Source organism: Suillus clintonianus (genome assembly GCF_016758775.1).
Source record: "Suillus clintonianus strain FC179 chromosome Unknown DEU56scaffold_88, whole genome shotgun sequence".
Classification (NCBI taxonomy): domain Eukaryota; kingdom Fungi; phylum Basidiomycota; class Agaricomycetes; order Boletales; family Suillaceae; genus Suillus; species Suillus clintonianus.
Genome location: NW_024539312.1, coordinates 64503 through 83698, shown reverse-complemented (window position 1 = coordinate 83698; position 19196 = coordinate 64503). Strand labels below are relative to the sequence as shown.

The window sequence follows — 19196 nt, the reverse complement described above, 5'->3', positions numbered from 1 at the left end:
CTTTAGGGTGCGTTACGTCGACTGCAGGGTGCCTACGGCTCCTACATAACCACCCTAGTACGTACTGATTAGACTTGACAGCTGGGTGTAGTGTTTACGTCAACGTGAAAGTGAAGTGACCTCGAGGTAGTGTTGCCGTCGAAGTGAAGTGACCTCGAGCCTGAGTGTAATGCCCAGCCAGAACTCACGAGGCTGTAAGAACTTAGAACATCAATCTATAGTTCAGGGTTTTTGACCGATTCCTCACCGAAAGATAACCCCCACAAGGCTGTGCCCACGAGAAAGAAAAATAAGATTGTACCATGCAGGCAAATTGGCGGTGTGCTTGTCGTGAGGGATCAGAGTTGAATGTCCCGATTCAGTAAGCTTGCTTGCTTTAAAAAGCGGGATACCTTTTCTGCAAGACTAAAATCGGATTCCTCCATGAAAAACTTGAAGCTCTACGCAAAATACTTAAACGTGCGCTCCATTTGTTCCAACATCAGGAGGCGAGCATTCATATACCACCTAGGTGGTAAATTTGTCTTTGGCTGTATACTCCGGGGCAGGACGCACCAAATTTGGGATCATTGCATTACCAACCCTCCTCCCCTAAACCGCGTTGTGTTCTACCGCTTTTCTGAACCATCAATTCTTTGGCGTCAGAGCCTGAGGTTGTTCTAATGACAGATCGTTAGGAGCGCCAATCTAAATCTCACCGCGCTCATATCCAGTCTTTCGGACTCGTTCTTTGAATGTTCCGAAGAACATTAATATTAATGCAGCGCGGCTGGCAGCAAAGTAGTAGGGTGGACGCTGGTGGACGTTGGTCAGCAACCTGTTGCACCCTGAGCTGAGCTTTCTGCGTACACAAACAGTAAGCTTACGTACATGCGGGCGCTACGAACCAACATGTGCCCACTTGCAATTGCAGTGTGTGGGATGATACGTGTCTCTCTTTGGAAACGCTTTTGAGTCTTCGACATGAATCATTTATGATTTCTCCTAAAGCGCAAATACACGATGCCTACCAAGGTATGGAGCCTGTAATTTTAAATCTGCTTGCCTATCTTCTATATACTGATCTTCATTTTGGATGACACATGTAAGGGAGTGAATGAGGTATCCCATGCGCTCCTCAGCTATTATCTCCACTACACAGCTTGTAATCAGGGTCTCTAGGGGGCATTTTGATTGTGACAAAAATGCCTTGAACTCCTCACGAGAGCAGATAGCCAACTACAAGCATGCGTTAGCTATGATAGCATGATAGCATTGAACAAGTCAGGGGGCGGATCACGTCAGGTTAGGGAATCCTTGGTGCACAAAGAATTAGAAGTTCATGTGGATCAATGGCTTCAAGGGCAGTATGGCGCGGACACGGAGGTCCACGGTGATCCTTCAGGAGGAGAGGTTGGGACATAACTGCAGGAAGCGGTCCGGGTCGACGCACAGAGATCGAGACACTGAAAGAGGGGGAAACTGGGATGAGTGGGCCGGACGTGAACGCATGCATAGGGTGGATGGCCGTCGCGAGATGGATCAAGTAACAGGTGTACCATCAATGTAAGCGCCGCCCTGCACATATACATATAGGGGCCCAGGGCAGGCTCGTGAAGCGCTGGGAGGCCTTGGATCCGAAGTTCGGGTTCAATTACCACATCTTCATGTGTGTATATAGGGAGAGCGACGATTTGGGAGTTGTAAGGTGTTCATGTCACCTGAGAGGCCCAAGGAGCTAACGAGAGCGGACATAAAAGAAGGCTGCCTGCCGCCAGCGCTCTCTATGGGAGTGTCTGCAGCAACCTCCGAGAGACAGCTGATACAAATTTGAGATAGCAGCTTATTTTACAAGCGCGAGAAAGGCGATAGAAGTGACCGGTGTAAAAGCTATTGACTGAATGATCTTGTCCTGCAGCCTGCTTGCGATGAGCTGCTGGCGAAGGTTTTATCCACGACAATTTCCAGGCCTGAGATCTCATGCAAAACTGCATCCAATTTGCTGTTCGCGTTCGATGGTGACGATGGTGTTTTCGCTCGATGGCAGAGCAGTAGCTATTATGGACTCAGGCTGGATTATGAAGTTCAAAGTCTAAAATCTGGTCACATCGTCAATATGGCGTTAGATAAATTATGGTAGACATACGATCACTCGTTAACGCGCCAGCCGAAACAATCGCAGACATGGCTGGTCCATGAGTCTGAGTCAATACTTACATTTTTGTTTATCCGAGAGTCCTTAACTGACCTTCTCGAAGAGACTTCTGAGTCGGCAACTTTCCCCAGTTTAGCGTATCCGAGCCTGAGAAAGGCTCGATGTCATGACAATGTCAATAAATAAAGGTTAATAAAATTAAATAGTGTGGAGAATTCGGCCTCAAAGTTTAACAACGAACAGATACAGATACTCACTAACAGCGGCAGGGCCTACCTGCAGTGTTCCCGCTTACCTGGCTTGACTAGAGTTGTGAATGAGAACAAGGTTACTTACTCATTGTGAACAATGATTGACAACCGTGGTGAATGCAGTCGGGGTTCTAAATTTTATTGATTGTTTGTTCCAGGCGTGCCGCGAATCCCCATCTTACTCTTCCCTTTCTACTTTCACCGTATCCTGCAGGCTTCCTCATCCGCGTATACCCCGACTCTCCTTGAAAACGACGCTCACACAACACGCGAAATCACACCATGTTCGCTACACTCTTTTCAGTCGCTCTCTTTATCACGCTTGCCGTCCAAGGCGTATTTGCTGATGATTTCACAATCACCACCCCTAGCCTCGTTGAGGTAAATTCACCTGAGCATAAATGGTCTCTGAGGGTGCTGACTTACCTGTGTCAAATTAGTGCCAGAATGTCCAAATCACATGGACGGCGTCAGGCGCTGGACCTCCCTACAATCTTCTTGTAGTTCCCGCAGATGACGTCTGTGGCGAGGCTATGTGCGTTTCTTTGAACTCCCTCTGACTCATGTAATCTTACATTCTTGGTATGCAGTGTTGATCTTGGTGACCAGACTGGCCTTTCATTGAACTGGACTGTCAATCTGGCTCCTAACACTCAGGCTGTATTTTCGCTCGAGGATTCTCAAGGAAATGAAGCCTGGAGTGGAACTGTAAGCGAATTGTCTACCTTTGTTCAATGAGGGATTTTTAACGCAGATGCCAGATGACTGTGGCGGCTAGCGGTAACTCGTCATGCCTGACCAGCACCACCCCGACCACTTCATCTTCCAGTGCTTCCTCAACTGGCACTACGTAAGTTCTTATGCCCACAATTTATATTCAAGCTCACATCTGCGTTGATAGCCTCACGGTTCCTGCCTCACACACGTCATCGGCGACGGGATCTACATACTCTCCCGCTGGCGCTGCTAACGCGGGTGAAGTTCCCGCTTCCGGCGCCTTGTCAATCCGCCCTCTCAGTGCATTGACCTCCGTTGGCTCTGTACTTTTGGCACTTATTGCCTTTGCTCTTTAACGGCCTCGATACCCACACCTTTACGACGGGTGATACCCCGCTGGCCGAACTTTTCAAATTTAAAATTATCCTGGTGATCGTACGAATACCTTTATCTTATACACGTCCTTCCACGCACGGAGCTGGGTTTCCTTTCCTTTCTTTTTTATATGTGATTTATGGCAGGTGTGCGAGGTGATGCTACTATTTCACTAGATGTGATGGGTCACATATCTTGGTCAACTGTAATTTGGAATCATATTTGTAGCATGTGACTGTGGGTCATTTGAGGTCTTGGGGTAGATACTGACTGTTTCGAGGTCCCGAGCTGGTATGCTCAGCGACTCTATCGGACATCATGTTGCAATGTAGTACACACAAATCACACGTTTTTTCTTTCACGTTCAACCTGCAACATCCCTGCGAGAAAACGTGGTACTGTTACGACACGCACGAGGTCGGTTGTATGGTCCACTACCGTCACTGGATGTGTTATACACCGTCCGCGGAAACGGAAATAATTCACCCGCCCAGCGCTCCGCTGCCCTACTTCCAGTTTCATCGATGCATCCTTGAATGTTGTCAATATCGCTATCCGGTCCGATTCATTCATTCTCGTAAATAGTTATGGAGATATGTCAAACTTTGCAAGCGGACTGACAGAGACTGACAGGTATACATTTAAACTCGTACTACAGATACAGGCACGTCGTGAATAACTTATCAGAATAAAGTAAGTAACCATCGAAAGTAATAAAGTAGCGGAATATAGGTACAGCATATCATAGGCTATAAAGTGGCAATCAGCTAAAAACAATTATACGAAGTATGTATGTAAGTAATGCCAAGATAGGCCCGACTTTGCTGTATACGCCCGCGTACACAGCGAGAGCGCGGAGATCCTCGCTCATGCGCATGATTGATCAATACTAATCTCCGCATGACGCAATATGGCTGTATGCGGTGCGTCAGGACCAGAACTAGGTTCGTGAGTCACATACAGGAACTGACCTCAAGCATCAGGAGACGCGGAAACCTCCTCGTGTTCAAGTCCACGCCAGAGTTCGCCGGATCGGCGAGAGGAAGCGCCATCTCGTGCTACTTCGTGCACAAATGACTCCCAGAGTTCGCCTGATCGGCGAGAGGAAGCGCCATCTCGTGCTACCTCTTGGTGTTCCCTCCCCTTCCAGAGCTCGCCGGATCGGCGGGAAGGATTAAGTCTGCCTGCTGCGATAGAGTATGTCAGTACAAGATCGCGACTCGATGTATCTGGGGGATCACCTTCTGTAATTGCAGTTGCTACGGGTGCTTCAGAGGTCTGAATCCTATCATGAACGTTGTTCTTAAACAGGGCACCAACAGGACCCTTGTGGTAAGCAACCGAAGTAGCAGGTACAACCGAAGTGGCAGGTACAACCGAAGTAGCAGGTGCAACCGAAGTAGCAGGTACAACCGAAGTAGCAGTTGCAGTCGCGGTAGTGTCAGGGGCCACTGTCGTTACAGGGATAGCAGCACCGAGAACAGAAGATGCGAGGGCAAGAGCAAGTGTGAAGCGAGCTAATGAAGTAAACATGATGATAATGAAATTAGGTTAAAGAGATGTGTTAATGTGGATGATGTTGGGATTCAAGGACTATGGAGATCGGAATGCTTGAAGCCTTCATTTATACGAATGACTTTGCTACTTGGCAAGCGCATGCAGTGCGAGAGGCTCCGTTGACGACCAGTACGAGTCATATCGGGTTTATTCTACGGTGAAAGCACTGTTCATGCCGAGCAATGATCACTCTTGTGAGGGGGCGGGCAGTGAGTTGCGAACGGTAGTTGTTCCGGGAGGCGCTAGCATCTCCGTTTCAAAGAACGAGGCGATCCGACAGCATCAGCGACGAACTTTGCAAGGTTTAATTTATGGAGGCAGCACGGAACCGAGACTCGGCCAGCAGAAATAGTACTCAGGGCATCGGTGTGACCGCCCGGAGCTCTGACTCGTACAGGATATAACGCCTCAATTGCGGTAGTCAGGAGACGATAAGCCGTGCACGGGCGAAGAGGCCCTAACGGGTGCAGAAACTGTGTTCCGTGTCCTGACTCCCGAGATAGCAGCCTCAGGTTGCGAAAGGAGCTAGTTGACCGAGCGGTGTGGCTAGAGGGTGATGGTATTAATTATGATACCATCTGATAGTATTAAGCTATGAGAATGGTTGAGATTGAGGTACGGGTACACTGCCTGCCCAGTATCCTGTGTCTAGCTCACCATGAGCACGAAACCAGTGCTGATGTTTGAGTTTCCTAGCAGTTAGTTGTGATCATTGTGAAGACCAAGAACGGAATATCGAAAGAGAGGGCGTACTTTGAAAAAGCTTCAGTACTGTTGGGTACAAGAGCTGAGCGCTGAGCAGCTGATTGTCAACAGTGGATTGTGTAAAGAGCACTTTGTATTTTCCATTTTTGGGTGTGTGAAGGTTGAGCGGAGTTCTAATGGAATGCGAAAGTTGGCGGCACGCTAGCGGCTTTCATGGAATAGATTTGGACACAACTGCTTCAACTTTCTCAAAACAGCCTGACGATGGCGGTTGCAATTGGGTTCTTGTCGCTCCCGACAGAGTTGATATGTTTTATTTTATCCCTCCTTCCTCCCAGGGACCTTTGTCGCTGTGCAATAGTCTGTTCTTTCCAGTGATTCCACGTTTCATATTATGCTAACTTCCGCTTTACGCTAGACATGCAAAGCCGTACGGGATGCAGCCCAGAATTCCATCCATGTCCAATACAAGCTTGAGCTACATGCTCAGGGCTTCACTGAGACCGCTGCCCTAGACTCGATCGATGTCAACAGAAAGATGTCCTCACTCAAGAGATTGGCATCCTTGTGGCGATCTGGTTTCCACACCAACACTATTTTCCAAGATACAAATACAACGTCCCCTGTCAGCGTCAATCTCCCAGGGAGGCAATACGTGAAGTGTGGGATTTGGTGGATGTGGGAGAACGAAAATATCTTTATTCGGGATTGTAACACAGATAGAAAACTATCCCATCCGTTCCCCAGACACGAACGTTTGTCCCAGGATCGGTTTTCGGGATCGGTGAGAACAGTTGTCCTCGATCCCATTCAGGATCTTGTGGTCGTAATCCCCATGCCTGGTTTATGCACTGTGACCGGTACCGAGCAAGATCATCACATCTTTACGGTGGAGGTTCGAATGACTTCATCCCTGCTTCCGCATCCGGATTCTGTGGACGCTTCCTTGAAGTGCAAACATTCTTTTGATGCATCTGGCCAATACCGTGCTGCTTTCTTGCACGATCCTGCGATTTGTGGGGATCGTGTAGTCGTCCTCTATAGAATGCTCAAACTCAACTCGCCGGCCAACATGGCGCAGTCCGACATGTTCATACAAGTGATAAATTGGAGGAAAGGGTATGCGGAGGCTGTAAGTTCATTCTATCTTTGAAACTCTGCCGCTCAGCATAAGCAGTATCATTTGTGTACAAATATTGCAGGTTTCCTCCTAGTTGATGAACAGAAGGTTATTGTCATTGACCCTCAAGGCATTATAACCTTGTATGCATTACAAGACCATGGCTCGCCTCAGCGCCTAATCATGTATCGTCTTCACAAATCCTTATGTGCGCCGTTCTACCTATTTCATGCCACCCCACCGTTCCATGGTGCAACGACTTTCCCGGACCTTATGCCCGGCTACGTGCCCTCTCCGGAGTCACAAGTCATTGTTTTAGAGGCTCACAACGCATGGCCCGCTTCTATAGTTATCGATATGGTCATCTTCTCAGGAAAAACCTTGCCCTCAGAGACGCCTATCGAGATTCCCTGGTCGAAGTGGGGGCCCCAGTATACGTACCGCTTTGACTTTCCACATCATTTAGTCCACCAAATCAGCGTGTTCGGTAGTAAAATAGCCTGTGTTCTTCCTGGGCATCTCACCCCTGAACTCGCACGAACGCTGGAAGGACAACCTTGCTTCTACGTGCACATCTGGGACTTTAATAAGCGAGTTATCGCTCGCGCGGAAAATATTCACGACCCCGACTCACCCATCCATCTTATCCACAAATCTGATGATCCCGATGGATCCCCTCCTTACATTGCCACAGTCTATCGTACGCCTCATCCGAATCACGTCTTTAGAAAGTTATTCTTGGAACACGATCGACTTACTTTAACATGGGTAGGTGTTCTTAATTATGGATTTAGCGATGGTTTAATGGGACCAAATTGTAGTTGCAAAATAACACGGTTTATATTCAAGTCGTTTCCCCTATACAGGAGGTCGGCTCGGACCCCACGCACTAGAATAAACATCAGCAGTCGAGGGTGGCAGGGATTATGATGAACGTTGCTATTGTTAATTTCCAGGCCAACCATTCTTCAGGCCTCCAGTCTCGTGTACTTAAAATTAATCCGGACATTCTAACGGAGACGGTTCGCATTTTGGGCGATGCGGGGTCCTGCGTAAAAATGGCAAGTGATTGAATTCCTGTAGTTGAACGTCATCCTCATTCAAAAAAAATATATTCTCTATTAAACCAGGTGTGGGAATGTTTCAATAATGCTTTTCAATCCCTCGATACAGTGCCCTCCTTGAATGAATGCTTCTTTCATTGTCTATCGCGCAGGGCACGTGAGATTCGTGCCCAATCATCACTGCTTTAAGAATCGGCGATCGTGTCGTGAACGGCGCTCTCAAACAAAAATCCTCCAACAGGACTATCAGCACGTTCAATAACAGCTGTGCCTTGGTGAGCACCGATCAACCAACCAACCACGCTGACTCACGTTGCCTTGAAGCTACGTCCTCATGGACGGTAGGTTGCCAAAGAGCCCCGATCAGTTCTCGTGGTTCGTTTGCCCTACGATCAACCGCGCGAACTGTGGTAAAAGCAGAAATGGTAGCTTGCCCCAAGGACAAGTGGAGTGATTATGTTTTACCTCGGCTGGGCGATGCTTTCTCATGGATACTCAGTTGCCGCAAAGCGCCATCAACTGGCATTGATCGCGCCTCGGCCGCATTTAGAACAACAGCTCGAACTGTGAGTGGTCAGCTCAAGCAGTGAGCGACGAGCGATGACTTCTTACCTTCATTTGGAACAACCTCTTCATGCACGCTTGGTGCCCATAGCGCTCCTGACATCGAATTGGCTATCGTAACGTTCACATATAGCTGCATGAGACATTCGGAGATCCTCACCTTCTATAACAGGGGCAATACAGGTTATTGATATTCATCTGAGCCAGAGCACAGTACTAACCTGTGTCTCTAACAACAGCCCGGGCGGCACAGGAAATAAGAAGTATCGATACAGTGCAGATCAGAGAGAGAATGTTGGTGTACATCATGATGACGGTAGCAAGAGGTATGGCCCTACGATCTTGATGGAAACTTCTTCTACAACCAAGCTTGATCTTATAGGAGAACGAGAACCCATGACTCGTGGGCGTGGGGTGGGGCCTATGCAGCCTTGAGAGAAATTAGGCTCGGTTGCCATTGAAGAACTTCTTCCAAGGGTCTCTTCGTAAATCTGCTCCGAACTCCATATTAGCGGCGCTTCGACGATGAAGCGGCATCAGCGCGCAGGAAGTGCGCTCGATGTATCGGAAGCTCAACTGGCTTCGGCAGATTTGTTCTGAGGCACTCCGGTCATGCTACCACAGGGACCTAAAAAGTCTGGCATGTCCCCGTTATCTATTCACACTGTACCGTAAGGTTTCCATTCCACATAGGTAATCGAGCCAATCACTGAACTGATACTTGTTGTCTTATTGTGAATTAAATAGATCCTCTGACATTCGTCCCCGCTTCGAAAGGCGGCCCTGTGTGAGCCTCTCCCATTCCACATCTAGACGAAAAATTTGATCACAGCCCATCGTATTGATCGGGGCGAGGCAAATGCCGGGTATCCGTGAAGTCGAGCAGTGGGACTAGCGCCTTTGATGCAGCTCGGAGCCGGCTGTTCATAATTATGAGGCAAAGCCCGTTGATCGCAAGGAATGCAACCAGGGCAATAGCAATCCACCACGGTGAGGCGAAACGTTTTGTGCCTTGGGGGCACGCCCCATCCGCTTCAAGCGGAAGTTTTCTTTGCAGCACTTGCTCCTCCTCTTCTTCTTGTGCGAGCTGGGTATATTCTTTGTTGTTCATCTGATTGAATGTTGCAATCCCAATGCTGCGACAATCGCGTGTACATGTCAGTCACGAGATATGACAATTTTTTTCTCGGACTTACCTAGTACTCTCGCCAAGTGACAGTTCCAGGGATTGAATGAAGATGGACTGGGTATTTATGCGGCTGAGAAGGAGTCACATTATATTCAAAACCTTGAATCAAAAAAGGTTCATTATTACTCACAGCTTACAATAAGTGCGCCGACATACTGCCATCGTGCCATCTGATATCGTGCCTTCCTGGGAGTTGCCATGCTTGATTGCCGCGCCAGTTTAACTAAACGCGTGTGGCAGCACAGCATGGTACTGCATGTTCATTTCGCACGGAAAATTAATATTTGGGCTCTGCTAGGACGACTGACGTTAACTTATCAGGGGAATATGTTACTCCTGGGTGAGATCATTTGGTTTCTTAACTTGGAAGATGTTTATCTGGTCATAGGTTTATCCTGGGAGTTCAGTTCGGTGACTCTTGTGCACAGTATCCATGATGGCGGCACTGCTCCACACTGTGTACCCGGATCAGTCCCCCCATCTGGGAATTGACAATAACACTGACACTGGGTCGTTCAGATATAGCAATGAACGCACAGGACTGGCGTTCTCGGCACCGCACGATGCGGCTATATGTGTATCGAGTTCACAGAAGCCCGTTTTGCATATGAACTGTTTCTACCATCTAGAATCATAATGGCTTACCACCGACGTCTCACTTCCCCACTATCCAAGTGGTCTTTGCGGGACCCCTCTAATGTCCTTTCTGCTTGCATTTCCCTTCTGGTGCTCGTCACGATAGCCAACGTGATGTTTACCGTACACAGCATTTCTGTTCTCAGTGAGCTCCTCCCCCCGGCGCCTCACGTCCACAGTACGTCAACTGTGTACTTTACCATTTCAGGCATGAAATTGACATGACCCCATAGCGTATGTGGGTGATGACCACCCCTCCCAACTCCCACTGGAGCTCCCACTCGTCGGTCTCGAACTCGAGAGCGGCGAAGGCCACTTTTCATTATACGACGACGATGACTGGGGCACTATATTCCCCTCGGACGGGTTCGTCGCTCTAGGCCCAAACAACCGCACCTTTTTGGTTTCGCTGTACCATCAGTTTCATTGTTTGGACATCATCCGTGTAGGCTATGTCGTGAACCGGACGCATGCTGCGGAGCACATCCAGCACTGCTTGCGCTATCTGCGGCAGGCGCTGCTCTGTGCTGCTGATACCACTCTAGAAGTGGATATTCCGCAGATATCCACAGACGATGGGAAGTTGTATCATACTGCGAACGGGGTGGGTTCTGTGCACAAGTGTAGGGATTGGACGGTGCTGCGGCAGTACATGCTAGAACACCCAAGCATACCATTCGAATAAGGGGGTACGCGCGATGCTTCTTGTTTATGCCAAATTGATACTTCTATTAGCTAGATACGTCAAAGATACACCACATCGTAATTGTAATTAATTTCAGGTGTGCGCATGTCCAAATGCGCACACTACAACAAAAACCTAACCTTCAACCTTCAAGATTCTTTCTTTCTTTCGTTTCGATGCCAAAAGGTTTTGGTTTGTCATACAGGCGAAGCACTCTCAAGAGTGCTAACAGGCGGCAACTCGATCTCTGCGATCTCGATCTCATCATCGTCTCCCTTCATATCGGTTTGGGTCATGTTGCGCTCAACGGTGAACTGAGTGCCCGAAGTGCCCGTGTCTTCCCCACGGCGCGCCATCCATTCGATACGGGTGGACGTTATTGCCCTGGTCGTCTGTTCTGATGAAATTCCCAAACCGACCCGAATAATAATGAGGGTAGGTGCGATGCCCTGATGGCGTGTGAGCGGAAATTAGAAAAAAAAAGTAAAAAAGGACGGATTTGGGAGGGTACTGACGTATATTTGGGTGGCAATCACCGCCACGATGCCTTGTGCGGGGTGTTGGATCGCGAAGAGTACGACGAAGACGAATTGTGTGATGAGATAGAGGGCGCCGCTTTCGATGATGAACACCATGGCGCGATAGGAGGCGCCTTGGCTGATGACGACTTGGTTTTCGTTGACGACGCGGGAGGAGAACCAGATGCGGTAGACTATGAGGGAGGTTACGATGACGTTGGTGGCAAGGGGGAGGACATATCCTGCGAGGCCTAGGGGGACTACAGCGGCTGGAGGAGCGGGGGAGGAGGGGTCGATGAGGAGGAGGAGGTGGAGTACCTCCATTATACAAGCTATTGAAGTTGGTCAGAGACTGGTTGATTACTGAAAGTGGGAGAGACGTACCGAAGCCACCAAAGGCAGAAAGAAGGGGAAGTATGACTACGTAGTAGTTCTTACCCCAAAGCATCCAGCAGCGGTAGACGAGAACCAGGTCACCGACGAGATCTGTGAACGAGATAAGGAAATCTGCGCCCATTAGACCTGGAGTCTCCGCGGAATAATTAAGGACGCCTGTTGACTCCTATCGAGGTATGAGGATATGTATTTTTTAATGATTTGATAGGGAAACGCACAAGAGTCGTATAAAAATGATTGAATTCGAGGGCAAAATGTGCAGTGCAGCAGAAAAAAAGCAAACAGTTGGCAAAAACGACAGGGCTACTAAGGTTTGGTGCACGTTGTTTTTGAAACAAGACTACCCATGAGATGAGGAAAAGAATGCAGTAACTGCCTGGAGTTGTATTGTGAGTGGTTGAGGGATTTAAAAAGACGACGGTTCTTACCATACAAGACTGCTTCACAACCAAAGCCAATCAAAGCTGCTAGATCACTTGAGAGCATTGGATGGAACAGCTCTGATAGGGATGGGACAGGTATTGTGTTGGTATGATGATGCTGGCGGTAGTCAACAAAGAGAGCGCGCAGCCGCAGCCTTTGGGCACGGAGAGAATATTTGTTTTTTCATTCTGATGATCACGCCGGGAACCTCGTGAGATGCGGCCTGCCGGTCGTGTGGAGCACACACTGAATGAATTATTAAGGCTAAAATTGAAGCGCACGCACCTACTTGAAAAGGCTAAGAAGGCAGCTAACGAGGGTACAAATCGACGCTTTAGTGAGTGTACCACGCTGTTACATCCATTCAAACTCCGCGGCGTTGTTCATTAAGAACACCGTACCCAACCTGCCTGGTCCTCACCGCAAGAACCAGCCAGGAAAAACACTGCAGAAACACGTCTGCTGACCATCCAAACTAGATGCGATTCGCAATTTCGCGGGAGACCCGCACCGAGCACTGGGCGCCAATCCTTGCGCAGTCTTCCTTCTCACATTATTGTCATCAATGTTTGATGGCCATTCCTCAGCCTTTTTTGGTCCATCCTCCTTCATCCTCTCATGCCTCTTCTGAGAGTCTGCGGGTCCACAATCTTCGCTTTCATATTATGGAGCCTCATTAGACGCCTTCGTGCACAAAAGTCTCCTCTAGCTCACATCCGAGGACCAATCAAAGACCATTGGCTCAAAGGTACATCCGCTTCTATTGCGATACCTCGCATTAATCTTAATACGTCTCAGGCAATTATCACCGTATATTCCAAGATGGTCGACGCTATAACCTTGATTTGGTACACCAATACGGTGGGGTAGTCAAGATTTATGCCCTTCTTGGGGTGAACGCCCTTATTTTGGTTCTCGAGTCTCCACTTAACCTGAAACTTATAGCAAGAGCAACTATACATATCAGATCCACTTGCTTTGCATCACATCGTCGTCAAAGAGCAAAATGTCTACGAGGAGACAGATATGTTCATCATGTGAGTCCACAACTCTTTCCGCAGCAGCACTCCATAATCACACCTGATAGGGGCAATCGACTCATCTTTGGCGAAGGCCTTATAGCTACTCTTGGTGAGTACACAGAAGAGTTTCAACGAAGCGCGTTCATCCTATTTCAAAGGCGAACAACACAGGAAGCAGCGCAAGATGCTAAATCCAGTCTTCTCTCTCGCAAATATGCGTGAACTGCTTCCTGTAATTCAGCCTATCGCTGATCAATTACGCACCATCTTGACTGCAAAACTTCCAGCTGATGGCTGTAAGTTTGTCACAATTCCATTCAAGTATCGTTTGTTCATATTGTTTGCAGCGGTTGTGGAGGTCAACTTACTTCCGTGGTTGTCGCGAGGCGCACTGGAATACATATGTCAAGCAGCACTCGGACACTCATTCAATACACTTGACCCCACAAAAGACAACGAGTACATGGAAGCTATCAGAACACTTGCGTGCGTAATTTCTTGGTTCCCGCGAACAAATCCTGAAAATGAGCCCTGACAGACCATCCACGCTTCGCTTAATCTTCCTCCGCCCATTTATTCCAATGATTGTGCGAAGATTTTCCTTGTATTGGAGGAACAAGATGATGGATTGGATGCCGAGTGACGCACTAAAAAATCTTCGACATGTAGTAAGCGTGATGGACAGCGCAAGCAAGAAGATCTTCGCAGACAAAAGAGCAGCCTTGGAGAACGAAGGCTTCGTCGGCAATGCGGGGAATCGCATGCAAGGTAAAGATATCATGAGCATCATGCGTCAGTCAACCTTCTTTTCACACGTAAACCCTTCTACTAAGCTACTACCAGTGCGAGCCAACGCGTCTTCTTCCAATGACGATCGATTAACAGACTCGGAATTGCTGGGACAAATGAAGTGCGCCGTTATTTACATACACCTGCCAGCGTGAATCCCTAAACTCGGTATCCCTTTTAGCACGATCATCTTTGCGGGCTTTGAAACGACTACCTCTGCTATATGCCGCATTCTTTGGATCCTGGCCGAAAGGCAAGACGTTCAGGCACGACTACGAAGCGCAATCCGCAAGGCTAAACGAGACTATGCGGATGCGCAGAACCTGTCCGGTCCTTGGGAAGACGTAGAATTACCCTACGACACGCTTATGGGGCTGCCTTATCTAGATGCCATAGTTCGTGAAACACTTCGAGTTTATCCACCGACTTCTCTTCTCAGCCGAACGTAAGGTTTTATCTCGCCTCAAACGAACGCTCACCCGACCCATTTTCAAGTGCTCGTCAGTCTTCTGTTCTTCCATTACACCAGCCAATCAGGTCTGCATCTGGCGAAATGATTTCTTCGGTTCATGTTCCAGAAAATACGACGCTTATTATTTCTATCCTGGCTTCGAATCACAACAAGGAGATCTGGGGCGAGGACGCCTCGGAATGGCGTCCCGAGCGGTGGCTGTCGCCTTCTGGTGAGCGCCTTCACCTTGGAGATGGTGAAGGCAACTCTATGAGCGGTGCGAGTCTGGGGGTCAAGAATGGCATAAAATATCCTGGCGTGTATGGTTTGATGTAAGTAACATAAAACCTCCCGTGTTTCAGAAGGGCTGAAACCCGTGGTGAACGCAGGATGACGTTCCTCGGAGGCGGTCGTGCATGCATGTGCGTGATAGTTTCATTTTGCTATGCTATTCATGCACAGCCATTGATATTCATTGATCTAGCGGCTTTAAATTCGCAGAGATGGAAATCAGTGCGCTTTATGGTTCTTGTTTCTTTCCGCATGCAGAGATGAACTGAATGATTACAGAACAAGTCCTCACGACTCTCGTTCCCCGAATACATTTTGCGCTGCCTGCATCGAGGGATGAATATGGACACGTCAAGGAGATCTACTGGAAGATGAACGGGCTGCAGGTTCCGGTCGTACGTCCACCAGCTGGGGACAACGTGACGGCGCAAGTCCCGTTGGACCTGAGAAGGGTATGCGAGCAAGACTTTTTAGTGAATCAGCCAAACTAGCTCGAGCAGGGGGTAAAGACGTACACATTTGAGTGCACACACACCGCAATCTAATGTACATGTCGAGAAGCACGAGAACTTCCTTGCTAGTAAGTAGGACTAGGGTTTAGGCTACCGCTGTTCCTCGTTTGTAATAGGGTCGTCCCGATTCCGTTTTGTGAGCTCGCGGAGACCGCGAACGTGAGCTTCGTCTTCGTCGGGCGCGATGCCGCTCAACATCACGCTCGACGTCCTTCGAGCGGCTTCTGGACTTTAGTTGTTTTCTATCCTCGACTTGTTCACTTTCGCCCGTCTTAGCCTCCACCGCACCACCCTCGTCTTCCCTTCTCTTTTCGTGTTTCCTCTTCCACATGATCTTGCGCACGCATTTCGAACACAGAACGACTTTCACGAGCGCTTCTTTCCGTTGTCCGTGCTCTTCATATGTAAATGGTAGCTCGAGAGTCGTAAGTGGTGTAGAAGATGCGGTGTGGTCGGGACAGCGCGCGTTTGCGCATGTCGTGTCGCCTGTTCCGGAGAGAACTTCTGTTTCTGTGCGCCATCGGAGGGTGAACTAGATGGGTTTTTAGCCACCGTACTAGAGAGAGAGGCGACGCGTGCTAGAGGGAGAGACGTACGTTTCCTGACTTGTAATGCTTGAGATCACAAATCGCGAATTCGCGGTAGAGGCTGTCGTAGTATTTCTGTGCGAGCTGGTCGTTCCATGATGTACTGGCTTCACCGTCTGTGCCGTCTCGCAGGAACCTTGAAAGATATGATGAAAGAGGCAGAACTTGGAAATGTGGGCGCTGCTTACTTGTGCGAGGCTTTTAGGATGTCGAATTCCGTGACTGGAGTTGAGGCAGCGACAGTTGTCTTTGGGACATATGGTTTGTATAATGACATATGGGCAGATGGGAGACGGTAAGAGTGTTGGTTGGGTGATGAAGCTGGTTAATTATAACTGCTTCCAGCAAGCTCCCGAGAACTTGGCGTTGCTACAACATTTTGTAGAAGTCGATTTCAGCTTAAGCTACGTACGACGAATACACTATCATTAGTACTTATGACATGGTATATAAAATATCCCTGTTCCACCCAAGTTCCATCCCACAGCAAAATCCATGTCCGTACTATACAGTGTACATGCCATACTGGCAGAAACTTTAATCAGATACTTTGATCAAATGATGCAAGGCTGCGATATCCATTCCTGCATTCCGCGGAGTGATACTACAAGGGAATGGCACGGGTCGTCTACGGTGATACATCAGTATATCTCCAACGAAATCCTGCTCAGGACCACGCACACAGTAATTCCTCCATCCCATCGTGGCTTAAACTTGATCTCATTACCACTCTCGTCTTTAGCGATTGAAAGTTTGAATATCGCGAGGATATGGACCATCGCGGACCATACAGATGATTCAGCCAGATGCCGACCAGGACATATCCTCCGTCCGAATCCCCAGACGATACTGACAGTATCATCTGTCAGCGTACCGTCTGCATTGAGGAAACGGTCAGGGTTGAATTCATCTGGATTGGGGTATTTCGCTTCGTTGTGACACATTGCCCTGTGGAGGAGTAAGTTGGGATCCCGAGACTGCTTATCGTCCGTACCAGACGTTTGGGGTTATCGTAGCACCTGCACTATAAATCAACATGAACTTGATCAGATCAGGGGGAACTCGCATACCTTTGGGGATGTAATAACCCTCATAAACGTCGCTCTCGACAGCAGCATGCATGATTGCTATAATTGATCAATGATATTTTTATGTCGCGCTAGGTGAGCAACGCACCTAGAGGGAACACTGGGCGCCACCGAAGGCACTCGCGCAAAATGGCGTCAATGTAGGGCAAGGATGGACGATCCTCGAACGTTGGCAGTCTCTTTGTGCCGACTACGCTCTCGATAAGTTTGCGTGCCTTCTCTTGCATGTCTGGATAAAGAATCATCACAAGGATGAAGTTCATTATTACAGCCGCTGTCTAGGAATGGTCAGCATTGGACTAATCGCCAACCGTTTCCTACCTACCGTCTCAGTGCCAGCTGTTCGCGAGACAATTCGATCAATCTAACAAAACCGCAACGAGTTATTGCACGTTCTCACCCCCAGTCGCAGTTGCTGCAGAATCCTTTATCGCTTTCTTCTGCCATTCTGAATCGCCGTCGCTTTCATCAAGCTTCAGCAAATGGTCAACGACCATGCAAGAAGAGGCCGTTCCTGCAGCCTGAAAAACTGACTGTTAATGAAATGCCTCATCTAACGTTGCGCTTACAAGACGATGCTCCGCGTGCGCGAATGGGTTTTCTAAATTTTCAACTGCTAGCTGCTTGGCTAGGGGTGAAACTCTCTTGAGGCGCATGCCAGGCAGCCAAGACGGGAGGCGGAGAACTAAAGAATAGACAATGAGAAATTGCGTGATATGATTGCGACGGTGGCCTACGGGAGGGGAATGCGCTGAAAATTGCAGCTACCTCCGGTCTCATTTCTTGCAGTATGACCTCCAGGGCTAATGCCATACGCTCAATCTCGTGGTCATTACGGCGCGCTGCGTCATATGAATACACGGCAGACATGATTATCGAACCCGCATGTCTGGAGAACTTGTCAATGCCAACAGTGAGTGGAAGCACATAGAAATTTGCTCACACTTCAAGATGTTTCGGGTAGCCCGAAGGATCCTCTAGTAAGTTCATTAAAAGTTCGTGAGTTTTTGCCAATTGCATGGGCCGAAAATTGGATGTAACATCATGTCGGAATGACTGGTGATAAATTTTACGATGAAGCCGCCATCTGCTATTATATCGCATGAACGCAGTAGTGTGGTCAACGCCAAATCTGGTTCAGGACTACTAGTAAGTGACAAAGGACACTCAATCATTCAATCATTCATACAATTCATTGGTTGCAATCTCTGGTCTGTCAGAGTAGTTTTGCGACCGATTTTCGAGGAGATCTCTTGCGATTTCCTCAGAGTTGATGACAATGTTATCTTGACCGAAAAGCGTGGTATAGACCACGTCGCCTACATAAGGAACGTGAATTAGTACTGCACAGTGCAGGGCGTCGGCATTTTGCGAGATCACTTGCCGTATTGACTGCCCCATGCCTTGTAGGTAATCCAAGGCGCGTTTACATCGATTGCCAGTGCGCTGCCTAAAATTGGGAGTGAAACCGGACCTGGTGGAAACCGAACACCGCGAGGCAGCTTTGGTTTGGCGAAGTAGTTTCTTATTGCAACGCCGATCACAGCGGCAGCAAGAAGTCCTACAAGCCCACCCGTCACATTGCGGTCTGGCATAGCAAGGATAAATCCTGAAGAGTGCACACTGGAGTGAGTGCTAGTCAGTTGATCAAGAGTAGTTGAAAATTACAGTTCCTTCTCACTATAACTTATGACATTGAGCAATTGCAATATTTTACGTACGTCAGTCCGCTTAATGCCCTACCGCGGGTGAATTGCGTGGCAACCTGTTGGCAGCTTGATAATGCATCCGCGAGCCTAGTACGCTGGCGAAGAGTCACAATTGGAATTGGAGCGCTCCAAGGTGCCTGTGGCCTTGAGCGTGTGTGTATGGATGCTTTATCTGGATCCAATGGAAGTCGTTCGCCGGAGAAAAGAATAAGACCTAACTAAGTTTGCAGTCAGACTCCTCAGCGTGCCAAGAATCTGGGTCCCAGCCGTGTCTGAGCAAATCCCACCTGATGGGCAGAATTTCCAACCGTCCCTGACGACAGACTCGGGACATGTATGGTCGAAGAGCCAGCTGACTAGAAAGCTGAGAGAGTTGATGTTCTTTTGCTTTGGGCTGCCTTGAACTGAATAGT

General features: G+C 48.5%; 10 protein-coding genes across 10 annotated transcripts; 5 read left to right on the top strand and 5 right to left on the bottom strand.

Moving 5' to 3' along the window:
- The first annotated feature begins 2259 nt into the window (after positions 1-2259).
- DEU56DRAFT_573653 (uncharacterized protein) lies at positions 2260-3627 on the top strand. The gene is made up of 5 exons (XM_041346879.1): positions 2260-2766; positions 2826-2920; positions 2976-3093; positions 3147-3235; positions 3287-3627. The coding sequence occupies exons 1-5, from the start codon at positions 2668-2670 to the stop codon at positions 3456-3458; spliced, it is 573 nt and encodes a 190-aa protein (XP_041204512.1). The 5' UTR covers positions 2260-2667; the 3' UTR covers positions 3459-3627.
- A 678-nt stretch (positions 3628-4305) lies between these two features.
- DEU56DRAFT_573634 (uncharacterized protein) lies at positions 4306-5108 on the bottom strand. Its single transcript, XM_041346878.1, has 3 exons — positions 4719-5108; positions 4449-4664; positions 4306-4391 (listed from the first exon to the last, which is right to left on the bottom strand). Exons 1-2 carry the CDS (start codon positions 5008-5010, stop codon positions 4450-4452), a joined length of 507 nt encoding a protein of 168 aa, XP_041204511.1. The 5' UTR covers positions 5011-5108; the 3' UTR covers positions 4306-4391; position 4449.
- Positions 5109-5966: 858 nt separating this feature from the next.
- Positions 5967-6871, top strand: DEU56DRAFT_825426 (uncharacterized protein; the record flags this gene model as incomplete). The annotated part of the gene is made up of 2 exons (XM_041354285.1): positions 5967-6099; positions 6158-6871. Coding segments are annotated over exons 1-2 (810 nt in total), but the record flags the coding sequence as incomplete, so codon positions are not given.
- A 23-nt stretch (positions 6872-6894) lies between these two features.
- DEU56DRAFT_573527 (uncharacterized protein) lies at positions 6895-7920 on the top strand. Its single transcript, XM_041346876.1, has one exon. The coding sequence runs from the start codon at positions 7043-7045 to the stop codon at positions 7787-7789; it is 747 nt and encodes a 248-aa protein (XP_041204509.1). The 5' UTR covers positions 6895-7042; the 3' UTR covers positions 7790-7920.
- A 1393-nt stretch (positions 7921-9313) lies between these two features.
- DEU56DRAFT_916557 (uncharacterized protein) lies at positions 9314-9830 on the bottom strand (the record flags this gene model as incomplete). The annotated part of the gene is made up of 3 exons (XM_041357871.1): positions 9314-9623; positions 9684-9746; positions 9814-9830. 3 exons carry the CDS (start codon positions 9828-9830, stop codon positions 9314-9316), a joined length of 390 nt encoding a protein of 129 aa, XP_041204508.1.
- Positions 9831-10390: 560 nt separating this feature from the next.
- Positions 10391-10979, top strand: DEU56DRAFT_697425 (uncharacterized protein; the record flags this gene model as incomplete). The annotated part of the gene is made up of 2 exons (XM_041347258.1): positions 10391-10490; positions 10546-10979. Coding segments are annotated over 2 exons (534 nt in total), but the record flags the coding sequence as incomplete, so codon positions are not given.
- Positions 10980-11022: 43 nt separating this feature from the next.
- On the bottom strand, positions 11023-12652 carry DEU56DRAFT_825417 (uncharacterized protein). The gene is made up of 6 exons (XM_041354284.1): positions 12620-12652; positions 12340-12557; positions 12130-12287; positions 11900-12077; positions 11513-11847; positions 11023-11446 (listed from the first exon to the last, which is right to left on the bottom strand). Exons 2-6 carry the CDS (start codon positions 12395-12397, stop codon positions 11195-11197), a joined length of 981 nt encoding a protein of 326 aa, XP_041204506.1. The 5' UTR covers positions 12398-12557; positions 12620-12652; the 3' UTR covers positions 11023-11194.
- Positions 12653-12952: 300 nt separating this feature from the next.
- DEU56DRAFT_873109 (cytochrome P450) lies at positions 12953-15378 on the top strand (the record flags this gene model as incomplete). The annotated part of the gene is made up of 13 exons (XM_041355837.1): positions 12953-13082; positions 13133-13227; positions 13280-13371; positions 13422-13465; positions 13515-13652; positions 13704-13842; positions 13895-14148; positions 14200-14266; positions 14327-14590; positions 14641-14928; positions 14986-15018; positions 15081-15109; positions 15167-15378. The coding sequence occupies 13 exons, from the start codon at positions 12953-12955 to the stop codon at positions 15376-15378; spliced, it is 1785 nt and encodes a 594-aa protein (XP_041204505.1).
- On the bottom strand, positions 15294-16327 carry DEU56DRAFT_573377 (folate-sensitive fragile site protein Fra10Ac1-domain-containing protein). Its single transcript, XM_041346875.1, has 4 exons — positions 16175-16327; positions 15996-16122; positions 15403-15931; positions 15294-15353 (listed from the first exon to the last, which is right to left on the bottom strand). Exons 1-3 carry the CDS (start codon positions 16261-16263, stop codon positions 15485-15487), a joined length of 663 nt encoding a protein of 220 aa, XP_041204504.1. The 5' UTR covers positions 16264-16327; the 3' UTR covers positions 15294-15353; positions 15403-15484.
- A 1-nt stretch (position 16328) lies between these two features.
- On the bottom strand, positions 16329-18785 carry DEU56DRAFT_573541 (cytochrome P450). The gene is made up of 11 exons (XM_041346877.1): positions 18459-18785; positions 18264-18393; positions 18018-18206; positions 17812-17963; positions 17644-17759; positions 17475-17595; positions 17400-17413; positions 17163-17352; positions 16981-17113; positions 16668-16934; positions 16329-16614 (listed from the first exon to the last, which is right to left on the bottom strand). The coding sequence occupies exons 1-11, from the start codon at positions 18667-18669 to the stop codon at positions 16524-16526; spliced, it is 1614 nt and encodes a 537-aa protein (XP_041204503.1). The 5' UTR covers positions 18670-18785; the 3' UTR covers positions 16329-16523.
- Positions 18786-19196: the final 411 nt, after the last annotated feature.